We start from the raw sequence: 22,584 nt of genomic DNA on the forward strand, positions 1-22,584 counted from the left end.
CAGAGCACTGCTGTTGCCAGAGGTGCCATTGCTGACCTGCTCATTTCTTTCTAGTAAAGCCCATCAGGCCTCCCTTCGACTTAGAATCGTGGTTACAAGTCTACTCTATTGGTTGATCACAGGGCAACTGGGCTAAACCATACTTGTCTAACAGTTGAACAGCCAAGCCATCCATCATGACCTGAGAGCATACATCTGGGTGCGTTGCTTCCACTGCACACATTTACAGAAAGTAGGCAGATCCGTACCTTGCATAGTTTACCCTCTCATAGGCAAAAACCTAAAACAGCATGATTCTTAGACCTGACCTACTTCTAGGGTGCCTTCTCCCAACTGCTGTTTTCAGATCTCCCCACAGGATTTCAATGGGATATAGATCGGGACTCATTGTTGGCCACTTCAGAACAATCCAGCGTTTCGTCTTGAACCATTCCTGGGTACTTTTTCAAGGGTGTTTGGGGTCATTGTCCTGCTGCAAGAGCAAGACCCATAACCTTCGATAGAGACCCAGCTTCTGACACTGCGTTGAACATTGTGCTCCAAAATGTCTTGGTAATCTCCTGATTTCATGATGCCATTCACACATTCAAGGCACCCCGTGCCAGAGGCAGCACAGCAACCGCAAAACATCACTGATCCTCCTCCATGTTTGACTGTAGGGAAGGTGTTCTTTTCTTTGATGGCTTCATTTTGTTTTCTGTAAACATAGAGATGAAGTGTTTTACCAAAAAGCGTTAATTTGGTCTCATCTGTCCACAGGACATTCTCCCAGAAGGATTTTGGCTTGTTCAGGTGTGTTTTGGCAAACTCCAGTCGGGCTTTCTTATGTCTCTCTCTCAGCAGTGGGGTCCTCCTGAGTCCCCTCCAAGGAACACCCTTTCATAGAGTTGGCGACGGATGGTGCGAGTTGAAACTGTCGTACCTTGTGTCTGAATGTCAGCTTGAATCTGTTTGGCAGTTGATACAGGTGCTTTCTCCACCTTCCGAACTATCCTTCTATGCAATATTCGATCAGTTTTCTCTTGCAGCCACATCTAGGGAGGTTGGCTGCAGTGCCATGGAACTCAAACCTCATGATAACATTGTGTACGGTGGACATAGGAACATAAATGTCTGAAGATGGACCTGTAACCTTGAGATTGTCCATACTTGGCTACAATCTTGTGTCTGACCTCCTCAGACAATTCTCTGGTTTTCTTCCCTTTCTCCATGGTCATTGTAAACACACACAGTGACACAAAACAGCAAAATGACTCCTTTTCTCTATTCAAACTGGTTGAATGAGTGATTTTTATATTGCAGGCACCTGCAACTCACCACAGGTGAGTTCAATTCCAAAGTAAAGGAGAATCACCTGCTTGAAATGTAATTATTTCTAACAACTTATAAAAGGTGCCAATAATATTGTCTGTGCCATTTTAGGATTTCTGTGTGGAATAAGCTAAGATTTAGTCGTTTTTTCCAGATTTTTTGGTTTTGTTGCACTGAAAACCAAAAAAATACATATGTGGGTACCAAAAGATTTTTTATATTCAACAATTTTCTGGAAGAAATGGTACATTATTTGAAAAAAGTGCAAGGGTGCCAATATTTTTGGCCACGACTGTACATTAGACATAAATTTTCACTTCCTCTAATGTGAACATAAAATTGACCAAAGAGGTGCATCAAGAAACTGCACAAAAAATAGGCATCCCACTGGCCTAATAAAGGCATGTATGGGAAAATGGGGGAGGTATAGGGGAAGAGATGAGGGTGGCAGGGACATTTTAAACACTGATACAATGGTCAGGAAGAGGATAGTGTTGAGCAAGATGACAAGGCTAAAGAATCAAAATAAATAATCAATAATAACAACAACATGCCACTACTACAAAAACATTTTGCAAGCTTTCCAGTTGAGACATTTGAGGCATTCTGCAGTGGTGTCAGTGACCTGCCCAGGTTAAATGCCTCAGCTATGAAAATGTTCAAAACCGCAAAGTATTCTGGGCAATTTCAAGTGGGTCGTGAACAGCGTGTCATGTGCTCATGACAGAACTGTGCAATGGAGTTTTTGGTGACTGAAAATGTCAAACAAACAAATTTTGAGATGAGCTATGCTGTTCAGCAATATGCATCTCACATCCAAGAGTGTGTTTGAGTGGTGCAAAATGTTTCAAAATGGATGCGAATCGGTAATAGACGACAAACACGCTCACGTGCAACTAAATGTTGTTTTGCGTAAGCATTCCGAGTATTGAACAAACTAGGGCATGCCCGTACGTGGGTGCCCGTTCCTTGCCAAAAAAAAAAAAAAACGCTACCCGTACGCTCTACCCCGCCCGTACGCCCGTAAACAAAAAAAACAACGCTCTTCGCTTCCGCCCTTCGCTCTGACTGAATTGGGAGAAATAATGCGCATAAGAAATCGAGAAATTATTATTTTCTCCGGAAGAAATCGAATTACGAACCGTAATGGCGCACGCGCTCGGCTCGGCTCGCTCTCACATCGGCCACGCCTACGCAACAACGCGTTCTGTGATTGGCTGCCGGAAGTGCAGTCTTCACTGTCCGGAAGGTCGCATATCGCAGTTACGATGAATCGCAAATTAGTTTTAATTAGTTTTAAAACATAGTTGAACGCCAACATAGTTTGCCAACGTGAAATAAATGAATACGCTCTCAAATGTGCCGTCCGAGGCAGAGTCTGTTCGCCACGTTCGGCACACGTGATAGCTCGCTGCTCTCTGATTGGTTGAATCGTTTTTTGGACATAGCTCGGTAACTACTTCTCCGATTAATATGAAACCTTGAAAAGGCACATCCTCGGGTCCCCAGCAATATACCTGGCAAGTTTCAAGTATATCGGACCGGTAGTTGTCGAGAAACAGCGGTCACAGACAAACATACATACATACATACATACATACATACAAACATACACACAGAGATTACTGGAATTATAGATAGATGATTTTGGGCGATCTTCACATTGATGCATGTGACATTTTAGCAATGCAAGTGCATTTAGAAACCATCATTCAAGATTAATTAAAGCAAGTGTGGTGGCGCGTTCTCAAAAACTCTCATTTGATCGATTGCGATGGGAAGGGTTTAACCGCTCGCCACAACTCTTACCCCAACGGTCCAGCTATTTCATTTCTGTGGACCCTTAAAGAAGCATTCAAGTTGCATCAAGTTCCAAAGTGATGAGAATGGGGAAGCAAATTTCTTGCAACGACTGCACACCTGCCTGGCAAAGATGTCTCTCCTAACTTTAAATTGGTGCCAGAGTAATGGGACACAGTTGAGGAATAGCTTCAAAATAAGGTTTAATTTACCAACTTCACTTTCAGATTTTCTCAATTGCAGGTTAACAATGAACTGCCCAAATACTTGCAAAATTACAACCATGAAAGGACCATCTATTTATAATGCAAACAAAAATGACAGAATTTTGTGTTGCAGCATTTCTTTTTTTTCTATATTTGTCATTCACATCGATTGTGCTTGGTGTGTGCCTTCAATGATTCAGCTTTTTCTTTTTTTTTGTATACAGAATCGAGGCTCGTGAAAGAGCTAACATTTATCACACAAACAAATCAGACAAACAAACAAAGTATATAAAAAGGGGAGCGGTAGACAAGATGGGGAGAGAAGGGGAAGCGCATAAACACAACATTTGAGAGCAGGGACATCGGGAATGTGTGGGAGGGAGAGGGCTTGGGGGGAGGCAGTGTGGGAAGGGGGGGGTGGGGGTGGGAGAAGTATAAACACAAGGACACCAAGGACTTCCAGGAAAGAAGTTGGTATTTCAAAAAAGTGGATTTGGGGTGAAATTAGTGGGGGTTGAAAAGATCAAGGTTTTGGATGGGGGAAGATAAGAGATGGTGGTGAACAGCTGTTTTAAAGACCTAGAGGGAGGAGTGGGATTGAAGAGAGTGAGGGAGTTTGTTCCAGAGGCGGGAGAGAAGAGGAATGAAGGAGTGAAGGTGAGCAGAGAGTCTTGATTTTGGCAGTTTAACCATAAGAGGGTTGCAGGCAGATCTTGTGCGACCTGTAGGAATATTTGGGGGACAGAGCCCAGAGAGCTGGAGGAGCAAGGCCGGAGAGGAGTCGGTAGAAGACAGAAAGACCACCAGCCTGCCAGCGGTGAGTAAGTGAAAGGCCCTCGGAGGTAGCTTCATCGCGGGAGATTCCAATGATTCTGAACGCTTTGGTTTCAACAGCGTGAAGACGAGCTACGTGTGAGGCAGGAGCACCAGCCCAGAGGGGAGAGCAGTATTCCATTGAGCTGCGGATGAAAGCCTTGTATGTGGTGAGGAGCTCAGGTGTGCCAAGGAAGGACTTCGCACGACGGAGGATGCCCAATCGGCGACTGGCTTTGGAGGCCAGATTTGAAATGTGGTTTTCCCAGGAAAGATCATGGCAGATAGTGAGACGCAAAAGCTTGAATGACAGAACTTCTTGTAGAGGATTATTCAGAAAGTGGATGGGAGGGTTGTCCAGTCGGTTGTTTCGGAGAGACATCGTAAGAGTGTGACATTTGTCAGGATTGAAAGACATGTTCCACTTGTTTGCCCAGTCTGTGATTTTGGCCAGGTCTGCAGAGAGTGAGGAGGCTGCAGACTGCCGATCTGAGGGATGAGGAATGGAGCGGCAGAGAGTGGAGTCATCAGCAAAGAGATAGAGAGGATTTTCAAGAGAGTCGGAGAGATCATTGATGAAGACCAGAAAAAGCACAGGGCCCAGAACACTGCCTTGGGGAACTCCAGCCTGAACAGGAAAAGGAGATGAGAGAAACCCATTCAGGGCCACACGTTGACTACGACTAGAGAGGAAGTCCGCCAGCCACGCGTTGAGATTTCCATGGATACCAAAGGAGGAGAGTTTGGTGAGCAGAGCGGGGTGCCAGACCGTATCGAAGGCACGTGATATGTCAAGGGAGACGGCTCTAATTTCCTGTTTGGCATTGAGGACCTCCATCCATTATTGAGCCAGCAGAAGCAGCATGTCCAGAGTGGAGTGACCTGGTCTGAAACCAAATTGATGATCAGAGATCAAGCCATTTGAGAAGAGGAAAGATTTCATATCCGAAGCAATGATGGATTCCATGACTTTGCTGATAATTGGGAGAAGGCTGATTGGTCTGTAGTTGCTAGGATCTGTTTTTGCACCTTTTTTGTGTAAAGCGGTGATGTTGGCTGATTTCCAAGCAGATGGCAGATGACCTTGAGCAAAAGAGAGGGTGAAGAGAACAGAGAGAGTGAGTGAAAGAGCAGAAGAACAGGATTTTAGGACCCGTGGGCTGATGCCGTCAGGTCCAGTTGCAGACTCAGAGTCGAGGGTTGACAGAAACTTTTCCACCTTGTCAGGAGGAAAGGACACAGAGTCCAGGAGCAGCTGGGTACGACTGGGTACGGTGGGTACAGAGAGGGATGGGTTTGGGACACAAGACCTTGATGCATTTAGTCAAATAACCAACAATAACAAAGGCAATGAGTAGAAGGACAACTTTAGGAGACATTAGTTCACCAGATTGTTTAAACAATGCACAAAAAGAACTAGAGCGAAGTCGGTGGCACATTGCAAATCTCCACGCCTCCCACCTAAAGCAAGATTTAAAGATGGCAAAGAAGTTCCACCAGGAATGATCTAAAATCAAATTTTGAGTTAAAAACAAAACAAAACTTTTGACCCATGACCCCGAAAAGTCTCCACCCCCTGGGGGCGTGAACTGTGGGTCAAATCCCAAAAAATTGTTACAATATTTCATACATCCCCCAATAAAAAATAATAAATAACCACCTTTAGAGGCCATTTTTCCCCGCAAAGCGGGGGTTGGCCTTTTTCGGGAACCGTGGTTGTTGTTGTTTTTTGGTCCCCTTTTTGAAGCAATGTTTTACGGCCGGATGCCCTTCCTGACGCCAACCCTTTTTGCCGCCTTTAACGACAAACAGGGAATTACCAGTGAACTGGTACTCAATTAGCCGACCGCGGAAGGATGACAGGCTGAGTCAACCCCCCTGGCGTTAATTCAGCGATCGACCGGGATTCGAACCCAGGATCCTGGGATCCTAAGCCGGCACCCTAGCCGCTAGCCCAACACATCCCCCAATGTTGATTGCATATACAAAGGTTCGTTAGAAATGTTTTAAAATGTGCTCGCAATTGCATTTTTTCGTATTTGAGCTTTTGACCCCACCACAGGAGGTGGGGCCAAATATGATGCTGCTCTTGCACCTTCTTGCCATGTGGTGATCATAACTACCAAGTTTGGTGAATTTCTGCACAAGCGTTTGAAGAGATTACATAGCATGACAGATGGACAGGAAAGACGACGGACACCGGCAAACGGAACAGATTACAACATCCACGCCTCCCCCCACCCCCTCACCTTCCCCCCATTGTTTTTTTGTTGTTTTTTTAGCGTGGGGATTACAACACAGCGAAAGTCAAAATCCAATTAAATACAGCTAGGTTTTGTTTTTGAACATTACAAATCATTCATTGGATTGAGAATCAGGGTAAGAGAACATACCAAAGAGATTACTGCATGTGCGTAGTACATTTAAATTTAATTTAATAACAAAACTGATCTGATTATATAAAAGAAAGACAAAACAGTAATAATGGAAATATTAAAAAGTTGGTGTCACACCAGCATCCTCACGTATACGATTCATCGGAAGCCTTGCACCACTTAAAAGACGTGTCTTTATTCCCTTGGAATAAAACACGCTACTGTACATGGCACTTTCAAATCTCAAAACATTATTTTCAAGCAAAACAATGATAACCACAAACATAAGGTACAACATTTCGAACGGAATGAAATACGAACCATCCCTTAATTACAAGCAAACAAATAATAAGCAAAGTACAAACATAAAAGTCGAGTAGGAACATCAAACTGCAGTGAATTCACATATTAAATGCACCCTCCAACCCCAAGCTCACACCCACTCCTCCTTCTCCAAGTAAAAACCTGGTTATTAGAGGCCAGGATAAAGTAAACATTCCCTTCTAGGTTGGATGCCTGTTATTGCCTGGTGAAACAAGGCCATTCATGATGTCACCATAACAGGGTGATCATAGATATTATATTTAACCTTTAATGGACGTTAAACTCACCGGCTTTTCCAGCTCTGCTGGCAACTCGAAGACGCAGCGTAGCTTCGAATCCATAAGGTCATCTGGTTTTGCATCTTTCCACTGCCAAGGACAATATAGAACAAAGATGAGGACATGCAGGCTAAAAGGAGGATCATAATGGCATGAAGATGAAGATACCGAAAGGGGTGTGAATGAATCATCTGGTTCAGTGTTTTACTTACGAACATATTATAACTTGTGCATTGTAAATTTGAGAACGACTCTTAAATTTGAGCATCCACAACTTTAAATGTGCTCAGGTTGAAGCACAATGATGATGGCAATATTGGCTCATTATATGAATCAATACCATTGGATTGCTTGAATTTTCAAGTTAGTCAGGATGCTGCATTAAAAGGTTGGAGAAGGTGTGTGTCAACTTTCCTGAGCAGGAAAAATATACAGAAAATGAAAACTACTTTGTAACCACTTTAGTAATTAATACAAGGTATCTAAAATCAAACTGTGTCTGCACTGAGACAGATTGGTGACCAATAAAATTAGTAGGGTGAATATGGGCTGGCAGGATCACCTAGAGGTACGCACACTCGCCTCTAAGCTGTCTACCCTGGGTTTGAAACCTGACCCACATATAAACTGTCATCCAGGTGTTTCACAGGCAGGATGATTCATCATTGCGCCATCCCTCGGATGGATATTACACTCGGCATTCCGTATGCCAGCATTCGTTGGTGGACATTAAAGATCCCAGTGTCCTTCGAGAAAAGTAGGCGAGCTATCGTCGGCACCATGAACAAATTCCAAATTCCTGCCCCAACTTACCGAGTTGGAATGGCAACCCGACCAAGATTGTAGCCTAGTAGCTGCTTTAGCTGCACTAACACTCTGCATAGGAAATAGTACTTGATGATGAAGACGAACATACAGGGAATGGAAAGTAAACTCGACAGTTATATAGAACGACAAAGATAGAGTAGATGCAGCAAGACAAGTTTTGATTTAATAAAGAAAAGACAATAAAACCCATGGCTGGTGTCGAGATACCTTATCTACTGGCTTTAATAACATATTAATGGGATTTGAAAAAAAAAAAAATTAAAAGTAAAATAAATTGCAGTAATAAATTAAAAGTAACCAACCAGGTGAGAAAAAATATTTACACCAATAAGTATTCCTTACTCACCGCCTGTAACCTTCTCCTGACTGCCCTTTGAACGACCTTGCAAAATGGCTTTTTTTTTAGGAAAAAGTGATTAAATAATTTAGACCTATTTCTGTTTAGACCCTTAGGAAAGGGTTTTGCATTTATTCCACAAAAATTAGGGGAGAAAATAAGTAAGAATTACAAAACAAATAACAGATACAATCGACAAGTCTAAATGGCATGTAGTTTATAAAACCTACATTTAAAGCGGAACGACTATTTAAAGCGGACCGACTATTTAAAAGCGGAACGACCATTTAAAAGCGGAACGACCATTTAAAAGCGGAACGACCATTTAAAAGCGGAACGACCATTTAAAAGCGGAACGACCATTTAAAAGCGGAACGACCATTTAAAAGCGGAACGACCATTTAAAAGCGGAACGACCATTTAAAAGCGGAACGACCATTTAAAAGCGGAACGACCATTTAAAAGCGGAACGACTATTTAAAAGCGGAACGACTATTTAAAAGCGGAACGACTATTTAAAAGCGGAACGACTATTTAAAAGCGGAACGACTATTCAAAAGCGGAACGACTATCTTCAGGCAAAACGACTATATTTAAAGGTGGAACCACTCAGGTGGTACGAATTTAAGCTAGGGTATTAAAGGATTATATTTGGGGCATGTTGACTCTGAGCACAATGGCTATAGTTTTTACATTTTAGAATGTCTCACTGAAGAAGTGACTATTTTGGAGGAGGGCGTGGGGAGTAAAAGTAGGGGCATGCACCAAAGGAGGGGGAGAATAAAAGACTGGTACATGGGAAATTTGGGGAAAAGATTGAGGGTTGAGCAATGAAAAGTGCTAGGGGTGTGGTAAGGCTGTGACAAGGACAGAAAAGGATAAAGGTGAAGGAGTTAAACTAAAGGTGAGCAGTAGAGGGGGAAGAGGGGAGGAGGGGCGTTGGGAACGGGGGAAGAGTGCATTCACCAGGAGTGCAAGAGGAACAAAAAGGTTGGCTCCAAGACGTGGCATGGTCGCCATTGAGACACCAACGGGGCAAAGGAGGGAGAAATGTGGGATGTAAAGGCCTAAGAGAAGAAACAAGAAGTATGCAAGAGGTTTTCTTTGTCATTGGCTACTGGAAGATTCATTGGATAGTTACATGGCCGAATGTCCTAAGTATTGTACTTAAAATGATCCTGTTAAATATATGTAAAGTATTCACACCTTTCTTCACCAATTGGATTGTAGGCAGCAATGATTTTTGACTGCATTTTAGTGGCCAACATGATAGGAGTTTGGGGTTGATTGAAAAGCTGGAATTCTGCTGCTAGTCTGGACAATAACTTGCGGTATTTCCAAGCAAGTGCCAAAGCGAGTCATCTTGTATTTCTCTTGTGCGGTTAGGCCGTGTCTAATATGTACAAATAAGTGCATATGTTGCACTTACCACAGCATCCATGTCCGAGATGTCCTGTGGAGCGAACATCGTCTGCACCATAAACTTGTGCCGACTTTTTTCATTGGGGTCATAATCAAATGGCTGGAGCATGACTGTATAATCGGAGGTAGTATGCAAAACGCACGAGTCATTTATAACCACCATGGTTTTCAACAGCTCTTCCATAACCACCCAAATCAAAACCATCCCAATGTTTCCTCTCCAAAACACTCCATTCTCCATTTTCTGACTATTCCTACCACCCACCCCTCTCCCAATTTCTCATTCCAATACGATGCATGTTTTCTACCACCCTGCACTTATCGATACAGTCCCAACTCTTACCAGAAACGTTGATAGAAGAAGCAGCATCCAGTGTGCCACTGTTGGGACGCACGCAGTATCGGCGTGGCGCTGTCGTCTTTACCTTGAAACATACTCGTTTATCAGATGGATTCGACAACTTCAGATTGGTGGTGACCACATCTGTGAAAGGACCTGTCAAACCAGGGTGTTACAAACGGTTTTCATCAGCACAGTAAACCAAACTGCACCAAAGAAGCAAAGGAAAAAAATAAAAATTTCAAACCTCTCGATTATAAACATTTGTTTCAAATATCATTTCGTTGTGAAATTAGTATTTTTCATTTGCCACAAAATTACTTGGGGGGGGGGGGGGGGGTTCCAAAAAAGAATATAAAGGAGATACAAACGCCATAAAGTATGGCTAAGCGTACATACAAATAAGAATAGAATATTGATATATTTTCTTACCAATTACTGTATATTTCCTTGTGTATGGAAATATAAAAATAAAAATAAATGACGGTGTGGCTGAATATTGTGAGCATCTTGTTTGTAGAACCTATTGAATGTCCTAAATGACAATCAATCAAATATACCATACTTTTGACAAAGCGTCAGTGGTGTCAAAAGTTCCTGGGCTGAGGTTATGCGGTGTGGTTTGCCATTGCCTTTCTAATCAATGAGGGATTTTGTCGTCGTTCAGGATGCCAGAGATAACCCACCTACCCATTGCGAAATACCAAGCTGTTAGTTAGGGGCATTAGTGAGCCAGCTGGGGTTTTATTGATAATGGCATGTTAGTTCTGCCACGTATAAAACTTTGTTTCTGGAAGTATGTGTCCGTAGCTCAATGGAGTACTGTTCTCCGCTCTGGGGAGGCTGGCACCAGAGTATCGAATCCGTCTCTCCTAGATTCTGTAGAATCTAAAGCTCTCAACATTATTGGAATCTCCGACAATGAAGTTGAAGCACAAGTTCTGTTGATCTCTCATCGCAGGCCTCGATGTTTTGTTACTGTGTAGCCTCAGGTCTAGCCCTCTGCTATCTCTATCGCTATCTCTCCACTGCTTTAGCCCTCCAGCCCTACCCAGAAAATCCATGGTATATGTGTTGTTCTCATAACCACCCCCTGGTTAATCTTCCAAAATTCAGATTGACTGCACACCTCACTTCGCCCATCTCCCATCTCCCATCTGTGGAACCACCTTCAAGAGGTTGGTCTATGACAGTTCTTTCCGGGGCTTCAAAAGCAGCCAGTGCACCACCATCTCGTACAAACCCCTCCTTCCCCACTCCCCCCCCCTTCCATTGGCCCTTCCTAAACTAACCGTCTTACTTGCAGGTTGGATCTCCTCTGTCCCTCCCGTCGGTCTGTGTCTCCTCTATCCCCCCCCCCCCCCCCCTGTCGGTCTGTCGCTCCTGTATCTCCCCCGTCGGTCTGTGTCTCCACTATCTCTCCCATCGGTCTCTCCTCTCCTCCCCTCTCCTCAGTCCGTCTCTCCTTCATTTAAGACGGAGCCCCTGTTGTCATGCAAAATGGTCCCTCCTAAGTGGTTTCCTCATAAAAGATGCAAAATAGATACAAATGTTCCCTTTAGCAATGTCACTCAAACTGAAGATGACAATTTTTTATTATTATTAGCGCTGTACATGATGTCACTCAGCACTGGTGTTTATTCTTGAAAGGATCATGCAATACCTTGTAATTAAAGGGATACTACTTTACATGGCCATGTGTTAAACAGAGTTTAAATTAATATTCATATAAATTGCAGATTGATAATGCAGATATTTTCAAAATATATAAATATATATTATTTATAGTTTTTGGGTAAAAATAAAAATAAAAATAAAGAAAATCACTGGTGTTTAGTTGTACATACAAGTAAGCCCGCTTAGATTATGTCTGTCGACATGTTTAACAGAAGTATACAAGGGCAAAAAATTCCTCGGGCAATGGTACAAGAAAACAAGCCTGCAAAGGTAAACAAACAAGACCAAATTAATTAAGTGAGCTCACTTGAATGAAAAACAAAACTAGAGGTTCCAGGGAACCTGAATTCAACTGGTCTATATCAATATGGTTAGAATATGCATAATAGAACCACAAACTATATAGTTTATATGTGCTAAAGAGGTACAGTAACGTTGAAGGTATCTCATGTTTAAACAGGTTAAGATATATTGATCGGTTTTTGAGTTCTGCTCAGGAAACGAAATGTATAACAAAATGCACTGTGTCCAACTTGTTTCCATGGAAACCAGAAAAATGAAAATTCTCAAATACCTTTAAGTGGCAAAAGTCACAAGTTTCATCAAATTTGATCAGTATGTGTGACTTTTAGAGCTTGGACGTCGTCCAAACTGATGTCTATGTGTCAAGTCATGTCATAGGTCATGCCGAGGTCATTTTTCGGACATCGTCAAAACCCGTAATATGTGTTGAGGTTTGTTACATACTGTCTACACCCCAAGTTTCAGCCTTCTAGCTACATTAGGAAGTACAAGATTGACAAAAATTTAATCAATATTCGTGACTTTTAGAGCGTAGACGTTGAATTGTTTACAGACGACAGACAGACGGACGGACAGACAGACAGACAGACAGACAGACAGACAGACAGACGGAGGACGGACGACGGACACTGGGTGTCGACAAAAACTCAGCTGGACATAGTCTAGTTGAGTTAATAAATGTACAAATAAGTTCCAACTCACAATCTATATCACAAGAGATAACAAGATGACAAGATGATGATCTCTAGACAAGAGATGTTTGTCTGTCTGTATGTGTTTGTTGTCATCTCCGTAAGCAGGTTTTTTTTGCCTCCTCACTCTCTGCAGACCTGGACAAAATCACAGACTGGTCACAAGTGGAACATGTCTTTCAATCCTGACAAATCTCACACTCTCACTATGTCTCTCCAAAAAGACCAACTGGACAACCCTCCCATCTACTTTCTCAACAATCCTCTCCAAGAAGTTCTGTCACTCAAGCTTTTGGGTCTCATTATTTGCCATGATCTTTCCTGGGAAAACCACATTTCCAAGCTGGCCTCCAAAGCCAGTCCCCGACTGGGCATCGTCCGTCGTGCGAAGTCCTTCCTTGGCACACCTGAGCTCCTCCGCCACATGCAAGGCTTTCATCCGCAGCTCAATGGAATACTGTTCTCCCCTCTCGGCTGGTGCTCCTGCCTCACACCTAGCTCGGCTTCACGCTGTTGAAACCAAAGCTTTCAGAATCATTGGAATCTCCCGCGATGAAGCCGATTGTGAGGGCCTTTCACTCACTCACCGCAGGCAGGTAGGTAGGTGGTCTTTCTGTCTTCTACTGACTCCTATCCGGCCTAGCTCCCCCAGCTCTATCCACCAAATATTCCTACAGATCGCACAAGATCTGCCAGCAACCCTCTTCTGGTGAATTTGCCAAAATCAAGACTCTCTGCTCACCTTCATTCCTCTTTTCTCCCACCTCTGGAACAAACTCTCCCACTCTCTTCAATCCCACTTCTCCCTCCAGGTCTTTAAAACAGCTGTTCACCACCATCTCTTATCTTCCCACATCCAAAACCTTGATCTTTTCTACCCCGTTAATTCACCCCAGATCCACTTTACCGACTTCTTTCCTGGAAGTCCTAGCAGTGTCCATGTGTTTTATACCTCCCCCCCCTCCCCCCTTCCCCGTGCCTCCCCCCCTCCCCCCCCCCCCCCCCCCCAAGCTCTCTCCCTCCCACAGATCGCCGATATCCCTGTTCTCTGCTGTTGTACTTGTGTGCTTCCCTCTCTCCCCATCTTGTCTCCTGCTCCCTTTATTGTATATTTTGTGTCGGTTTTTTTTTTGTGATTAATGTTAGCTCTTGTACAACGAGCCTCGACCTTGTGTACAAAATTTAAAAAAAAAAAAAAAAAAAAAGGTGGAACCGCGTCCTCCTAGGTTTCGAAGTATCCACCTCTGTTTCGGTAAGAGGGGGGGGGGGGGGCATGATTCATGGGTCAGGCTGGGAGGTTTTTCTGTTCTCAAAGTTTTGTTCCAAGGGCTCTTTTCAGGATCATCACGGACCCTGGACAGCTTCACACTGCAGTTTGTTTGTACAGCATAATTTTTTCCAGGGATGGTATTTTTAAAAAAGATCTTTGTGGGGTTCTTTATCATTCCCGTTGCTCCAATATAATCATTTGTACAATTTTGGCGCTCTTCAGATTTCAGATCTTTTCACTTAATTTTTAGGTCATGGTATTTGGTGACTTTCTTGAGATCTGCGTTGTTTAGGCCAAAATCGCTAGGAACTGCCTCGATCTTGTATACAAAAAAAATTTTTTTTTTTTTTAAAACACCCCGATTAGCAATGCTTGTTTTAAAAAAAAAAATTTTTTTAACCAAAGTACTATATCCAGCCGTGTGTGTGTGTGTGTGTGTGTGTGTGTGTGTGTGTGTGTGTGTGTGTGTGTGTGTGTGTGTGTGTGCATTTTTCTCATATGGCCGAGCAGATATTCAAACTTTGTTTCATTAGTGAGTGTTTTAGGCAAAAAGAAAATTGAAAATAAGTGTTTTTTTTATTTAAATCAATGTGGTGCCTAAGCCTTTTTAGCTATGTGAAATGTAATATTAAATGATCCCTGACTCCATTCATTAGTGGGTGTAGGGAGGTGTTTTAGGCCCTACAACAATAAAATAGACCAAAAGCAAACTTTGATTCCTTCAAAATGGCCACAGGATTAGAACAGCAATGGACAACTCTGGGTACCCTGCTAGCTGTTGATAAATGTCTCCCATGTAGGCATTGTACATTGTATCTACCATATAAAACACAATGTGTGTTTATGTATTTGTGTGCGCCTGTCCTCCTTCATAAAGGTAGCTTTTAAAGGCTTTGAGTAGCGCTTCAGGAGGGATTTTAGTGGGGGTTTTTAATGGGCAATCTTTGAACACGACTACCCAAGCACACAAAAGACCCCAAGGGCCGAGAAGACCCCAAGGACTGATGACCTAACAGACCCTGAAGACCCAAATGATCCCAAAGACCGAAAATACCCTGAAGACCCAAAATACCCTGAAGACCCAATAGATCCAAAACACCCAAAGACCCAAAAGACACCGAAAACCCAAAAGACCCTGAAGACTGTTAAAGACTGAAAAGACCACAAAGACCCAAAATACCTCAAATATCCAAAAGACCCTGAAGACTGAAAATTCCCCAAAGACCCATAAAGACCCCGAAGACCCAAAATACCGTCATTTTTGACGGGCTTTATTCTAGTACTAGCCGAAACCCGTGGAACATCCACGGAAGGGAGGATGTGGTGTATGGATAGAGTGTACCATTATGGATGGCATAGGGGATTTGCTTGTCCGAGTAAGAGTTAGAAAGAAAGATGAGAATGAAGAGTGCGTATATGAACAACGATCGCCGACACCGGCACAAATGCATGCTCTGGATTGTCCAATCAGCGGACGGCTTGCTTTCGCCTTCGCCCAGCAGATGCCAATACGATGGCGTCGTAAGATGGCGCCGTATCGGCAGTTAATCGGATGCTTTTGGGCCCCAACGTCGGCTAATTCAGATTTTTCGAGTATGGCTGTACGTGATAAACAAAGAGCGTGGTTCGTAGATCGTAAATCCATTAGTGCCGTGGGCATCGGGTCACTGGGTGCGGCGTAAAAGGGATAACAAAGTCGAGTCCTTACGCTATTATTATATAGATACAAATATTTCATAATTGGCAAAACCCAAAATGCCTTCGACTTGCTCGTACATACAATTGTAGATCCTCATACATGGAGTCTGTGACAAGTCGCCTCAACTTGCATCTCATGCAGTCATTAGATTTCACGTTATAAATGGCATTACTATACAACTCGACACCGATCAGTCACAAATGTACTTGCATGGAACATTCAAACAAAACAAGAAGCATGGAATATGTCACATGGCTATTTTATTGGTCCATTTGGCCACAACTTTTCACTCAAGTGAGCTCACTTTAATTAGTTTAGCCTTGTTTGTTTACTTTTACAATCTTTGTTCTCTTGCTTCTTATATTTATTTATCTATCTATAATTCCAGCAATCTCTGTGTGTCTGTCTGTGTGTCTGTGACCGCTGTTTCTCGACAACCACGGGTCCGATATACTTGAAACTTGCCAGGTATATTGCTGGGGACCCGAGGATGTGCCTTTTCAAGGTTTGTAATTAATCGGACAAGTACCTACCGAGATATGTCCAAAAAACGCTTCAACCAATCAGAGAGCAGCGAGCTATCACGTGTGCCGAACCGTTAATGCAATGCAAGCGTTAATGCGTTAATGCAAGGCTTTTCTTTTTTTCCCTCTTCTCTTTCTACTTTTCCTTGCGATTAAATTGCAAACAGCCAAAATACGTTGGCGCTAATTGAATAATTGGCCATTAACACTAAAATAATCGTAACTGCGATATGCCAACTTCCGGACAGTGCAGCCTTCCATGTTGTTGTTGTTTGCAGCAGCTGTTTGCAGCAAGGCAAGGCTTTTCTTTTTTCCCCTCTTTTCAAACTGCGATTAAATTAAAACGATTCATCCTAACTGCGATTTGCGAACTTCCGGACAGTGACGACTTATCTTCCGGCAGCCAATCACAGAACGCTCTGTTGCGTAGGCGTGGCCGATGTGAGACGAGCGGAGCTGAGCGCGTTACGAGCTGACCGCCATTACGGTACGTAATTCGATTTCTTATGCGCATTATTTCTCCCAATTCAGTCAGAGCGAAGGGCGGAAGCGAAGAGCGTTGCTTTTTTTGTTTACGGGCGTACGGGCGGGGTAGAGCGTACGGGTAGCGTTTTTTTTTTTTTTTGGCCACGGAACGGGCACCCACGTACGGGCAATGCCCTAGTATTAATCAAAGGCACAAAGTAGAGCTTGCCCAAAACACAAACAGAACAAAGACATTAATTAATAGACTTCCATGTACCTTTCCATGAATAACAAAGATGTTCGTAGATAATGGACAAACATATGGTATGTGGGATTTCAACCTGGGTTCCATAGAACACAAGCCAAATTTTCAGAAGGGAACATTAACAATCAAACTCAAAACTATCATTATTCAGTAATTATTTGCATCTTTGCCGATTCTCATCCGATCCTATCTCAAGCTGCCCCATCACGTGACGGAATCTCAATAACACAAAAAATGAGGAAAAATAAAAAATAAAAAATAAAAATAACTTGGCTCGGGCCAATTTCATTAAGCCAATCTCATTAGCGTAATTCCCTCCGCTACCAAAGGTGGATGGAGGTTATGTTTTCACCCCAGTCTGTTTGTCTGTCTGTCTGTCCATTTGTGAACAATATATCTCAAAAAGTTGCAGACGGATTCAGACAAAATTTGGCAGAGATGTAGCGTATGTGAAAAGGACGAAATGATTAGATTTTGGTGAAGATCAGGATTCGGATCCGGCTACTAGAATTTTTAAAGTGATTCTGCACCATTGGGAGATAGGGCCAAAACGAGATATAGCAGGATATCTCAAAAAGTTATGGATGGATTTGAACAGAACTTGTTGGATAGGTTGTGTGTGTGACAAGGAAGAATCAATTCAATTTTGGTGAAGATCCGGATCCGGATCCAGCTAGTATCATTTTTAAAAAAGCGATTCTTCACCATTGAGTGATATGGCCAACCAAGGTGGTGGTTTGCTCTCCACCGAGTGCCGTTCTAGTTGGAAGATGCAAAAATAAACACGGACTTTTTTGGTTGAAATTATATGGCAAATGCGAGTTACATCGAGTACAAGTACGAGTACGAGTACAAGTACGAGTACAAGTACGAGTACAAGTGAGAGTACAAGTACGAGAGTACAAGTACGAGAGTACAAGAGTACGAGTACAAGAGTACGAGTACAAGAGTACGAGTACAAGAGTACGAGTACAAGAGTACGAGTTACTTCGCTTCAAAACCGGAAAGTAATAAATCAGTAAAATACTAAAACGCTCACTATTTTAAAACTGATCACAATCATGTAAAGGGCAAGAATTTTTTTTTTTAATTATACTTTCTCAAAGAGCTCCGAGCTTTTAGTCCCGACAGGAAGGTGCAAGTGGAGAGCACTTACACTTGGTGTCTGGTCTGGGTTCAGTTCCAAACCAGACTGTAATCTGATTGGCACTCGCAAGTCAGGGTGGTGGATCAGTTAGTTTGCCATCCATCAGTGAACGGCATGCTGGGCAATAGTCAACAGATGTTAATAATCCCACAGTGTCTTTAACGAAGAGTAGATTAGTTATAGCCGGCACCCTGAAGAAATTACAAATTTGTGTCACCTTCGGTCAAACGTCAGGGCCTGGCCAGTCGGTCCGTGAAAGACTCGGGCCAGCACAAGAAAGGAGTAAATTCGCGACTGAAGGTTTTGGTGAAAAATAAATAAACCCACAACCCTTAATGTCCATATCTTTGTTTCTATTTTTTATTCAAACAAGTACCTGCACTTAATGGTGCAAAGGTATCGGTAACATTTGGGGTGAATTAAACAAATAAAACTCAATATTAACGGTCATACAAATGTAAATGCATTATTTCATCTTCGCAAACATGTATCATGTGCACATGTCAAAATTGGTTTGAGGGACAACATCATTACAGCTTAGTTGACACACTTTACTTGACGTGGCAGCAATGCGGTGAAGAGGTTTTGGCAAATACCCACAATGCATCGGTAATGCGTTTGCAAATCGCCATTCAAGAAGCCTTTCCAAGGCACAAGCATTTTGGATTGCAGGGTAAAAGCTCAGTCTGCCAAACTAACCAAACCATCATCCTTAGGACATTTGCCTCGCCGGGAACACCGTGCCAAAGATACAGCGGTCCTCAGGAGCAGGGAGGGGTCATGGTAGGAATGGAAGGGCAGGCCTAATTTTAGTTGCAAGATCCCAGGCCCAGTTTCAGCACTCGTGAGGCAATAGTCCGAGGAGGTCCAAACCCAACAGACCAGGGTGGTCTCGATGATCGCCTATCCGACAGTCCTTCTCTCACATGGGGTGTTTGGCAAATCACCCGTTGGAATGGAATGTGGGGATGCAACGATACGCAATCCTGCACATGCTCGTACTCTCCCAGGTGAGTAAACGCCAATCAGCCTTTTATTTTTCTGGGGCTGGCAGGATGGCCCAAAGATATGCACGCTCGCCTCCGAGCGGTCAAGCCTGGGTTCAAATCCCGACCCAGCTATAAACCTGCCATCCTGGCCTTTCATCAATGTTAGTGATGTCCCTCGGACGGACGTTAAACTGGGCGTCCCATCTGCCTCCATCAGTTGGCAAACATGAAAGATCCCAAGGTGTCCATCGTAAAGAGAAGGCGAGCTATTGCCGGTAGCCTGGAAGAAATTCCAAATTTCTGCCCAAACCACTTAATCAAGCATCATGGCTGGCCAACCGGTTCGTGAAAGACTTGGGCCAAAACCTTCCCCCGAAAAATCCCACAAGAACGTGGGAATAATCGTGGCCGAGAAGAAACTTATTTTTCCAATACAAAGTACATACAATTGGAAATATTCCAATCACCTATACTTGTGTGCTGCGATGCGAGGGGGGTTCTCGGAATATTGTCGGCATCTCGTCCAGCCAACCAGTCACATCAGCTGGTCAGTCACATTGACACTGGGTCAGTCACATCCATGTGCTTAGCAACCCATGGAGTTGTGCTGGAAAGCATCCAAAGCCCTGAGCAGAGACGACTGCCATGGAATTAACTATCAGTATGCAAACCAAGGAAGCTGCAAGCGAGCAGCTCGGGTTTGAACCCACCGCACAGGCCTCGAAAAGCCATCTTCATGCCCTTTATCTGTTCACAAACACTTCGTCCACGTTGCCAGTTGGAATGCATTATGTCGCGTCCACAACGCGTCCACGTTGCCAAATGCAATATTAGAAAAAGAGCTGCTCAGAGAAAAATATCATTTTGTAGTTTGCAGCACAGCAACTACAAGGCCCAATTAATAAAGCCGCACAACTACGAGGAAACAAATACAGGATAATTTGGCCCATCATGGCCGTTCTTTACCAACACCGCATTCATTTGATCTATCACTAGATTTACTCAACCTCATGGTTTTGGGGAAAGGCAGAAGAGGAGGACAACAGTAGGGCAGGCAAAGTGGCATCACCAGAGTGGGATTTATTTATTTATTTATTTGGGGATGAAGAGGGTCTTCGGTTAAGGAATGAACAAAAACATCCACAGCATATTTAGCTATTGATGAAAGCCCCTTACTGATATGACAATCACTACACCTGTGCACAATCAGTCAAGCTACCTGAGCAGTCCTGCCAATGTCTACACGCCCCTCTATCCCCAAAGGTAAGTATGGTGCATCCATTGAAAAACAAGCACGTGGCTTTAATTTCGTACAATTTAATCTTCGCTGTGGTTGTCACAAATATTTTGACCTTATTTTCAGATCCATCGCTCATTTACAACATTAAATCATCTTCTTGAAACAGCAACTTAAGACGACCAACGTAAAGAATAGAGGGAGGGGGGAGATAAATAAATAAATTAATGGTTTGAAGGATATGTAAATCTTGATCAAACTATTTCTGCTGATACAGTATGGGGTGAGTGAGGTCAAGGGGTCACGTGTCAGCCTACATACAGCAGGGAACAATAAACCTGCAGTTCAGGTAACAGGCACAGGTGTGGATTGCAAGCGAGGTGGTGTTAACGAAATGGACAGACAGGTCCGCGGAGGGATCGCAGGTAGGAAAGTTATTAAGTCAAGTGGGTCCAAGTCGTCCACTCCGCGTGGCGCTGCGGGTTTTCTGCAAGGGCGGAACCCAATCAATGGATGCCAATCCCTCCTCCTATTCTTCTTCTTCTTCTCCTCTTCTTCTTCTTCCTCTTCCCCCGCCTCCTTCCCCCGCCCTCCAAAATACCCCACGACCCCTCAGTTCCTTCCAATGACAACCACCAAAGGCCAAATTTCCAACTTTTCCTCCAAAAACCATCCGAAATGGCCTTTCCCATTATCCATCCATTCAATCCGAACGCTCTCCTCTGGCTGTTCCTCACACGCAATGCCGTCGCGATTCGGCGAAATCTTTAGCAATGGCACGTATTACGTCAGGTCCTTCTCATGACGCTGCAACGACTCGCTTGGTACCCGGGAAAGTCCGTCTATCTATTCCAGTCCGAGGTGAAAACCTTGAATGGCCCCTGAAGAAGAAGAGGCCCACGAGGGCCTACCTATCTCCCATCGTTGTGACTCGTCCATTCCTCCTAGTCCAGCATGCTACGACTCCGCCGGTGAAGGTTAAAAATCCCCTCAGAAAGCCGAGGAAACCAGGCAAACAGGCCACGACTCGAAAATGGCGAGAAAGGCCCGACCACGTCCGTATCCCCTGCCATATTATTTCTCCCCCGTCTCTCTCATCGTCCCGTCGTCCTTTATCCTCTCGGTGTCGGTCCGTCCCTCCCGTTCCCTCGGACTCTCTCTCCTTCCACGAAGCCCCATTCTCTCACCTCGAAACTTGAGTTCTTGGGGAGGATCCAGCTGCAGTACCTGATCGCACTTCGACATGGTGGAGCTGGGCGGGAGGCGGCGGGCGATGAGGGAGGGGCACAATGGGATGGATCATCTACTAGGAGAAGGGAGGGCCGCGGGCTGCTCCACGAGTGCCTTTTACCCCCTCGATTAGGGGCGCACTTGTCAGTTTAATGAGAAATTAAATAATCACACACTCTCTGTATCGTCACAAACACAGTTTCTTTAATAATGGACGCACTCGCAATTAATTCCAATGAATTTTTAATTAACGATCTTCAGAGTACATTAATTGTCCCATAATATCATATAAATGAGTCGCACACGTGGAATGTAGGTTCGAAATGGAAAACGGAGTGAACAGTCGTTTTTGGAGGAGTGGTGCTGCATCGCGGAGCACGCCGTCCTTCGGGTGGGGTCGCAAACTGGTTCTGGTTGTCCCGCACACATTTAGGGTTAAAGATCCCACGATGTGTTTCAAAAACATAAAAGACGTTGTGTGCTGCTACTATGACGTGCTTGAAATCAATTTCCAGGTTCTGACTAGACCAGGTGGGTGGTGTTGAGTTGGGATGTGGATATGATGCAAGCACGATGGACCAAATGGCCTTTACCTTGCAAATACTGTGGATATACCTGCTTCTTCTTCCTCCTATTCCGCTTCTTCCTCTTCTTATTTTTCTTCTTAATCTTCGTATTCCTTATCTTCCTCTTCCTTATCTTCTTCTTCATGTTTATTTCTTCTCCATCTTACCTTGTACCTCTACTTCTTCTTCTCCCTCTTCTTCTTCTTCTACTTCTACTTCTACATCTAATGTCAGCGATCAAAGACTCATGGAGCTTGTACATAAATTGCATGCCGGACAAAGACAGTCGTAGACATCAGTGTACATGACTTACAACTTACAAGGACATTAGTAGACAATGGACAAACACATATTCTACTCACTGCAATGGAGTGTTTGCCATTTAATTTTGAATCAATACGTTCTCTTTCTGAAAACAGGTGGCTCATCTATTTATTACATTGGCAAATATAGTACACCTCGTCGGTATGTTATTTTACGTGCCTC

At 43.6% G+C, this 22,584-nt stretch overlaps 1 protein-coding gene across 1 annotated transcript in view; it reads right to left on the reverse strand.

Moving 5' to 3' along the window:
• Window positions 1-21,617, reverse strand: part of LOC137434043 (vesicle-associated membrane protein-associated protein A) — a 70,845-nt gene extending 49,228 nt beyond the window's left edge. Inside the window, exons 1-4 of the mRNA XM_068126654.2 lie at window positions 21,490-21,617; window positions 10,038-10,190; window positions 9,702-9,805; window positions 7,117-7,197 (exon numbers count right to left, since the gene is read on the reverse strand). Of these exons, the coding sequence (XP_067982755.1) occupies window positions 7,117-7,197; window positions 9,702-9,805; window positions 10,038-10,190; window positions 21,490-21,547 (396 nt within the window). The 5' untranslated portion in view covers window positions 21,548-21,617. The remainder of the gene's footprint in view (window positions 1-7,116; window positions 7,198-9,701; window positions 9,806-10,037; window positions 10,191-21,489) is intronic.
• Between the last annotated feature and the right edge of the window lie 967 nt (window positions 21,618-22,584).

Source organism: Myxine glutinosa, chromosome 10, assembly GCF_964187855.1.
Source record: "Myxine glutinosa chromosome 10, kmMyxGlut1.1, whole genome shotgun sequence".
Taxonomy (NCBI): Eukaryota; Metazoa; Chordata; class Myxini; order Myxiniformes; family Myxinidae; genus Myxine; species Myxine glutinosa.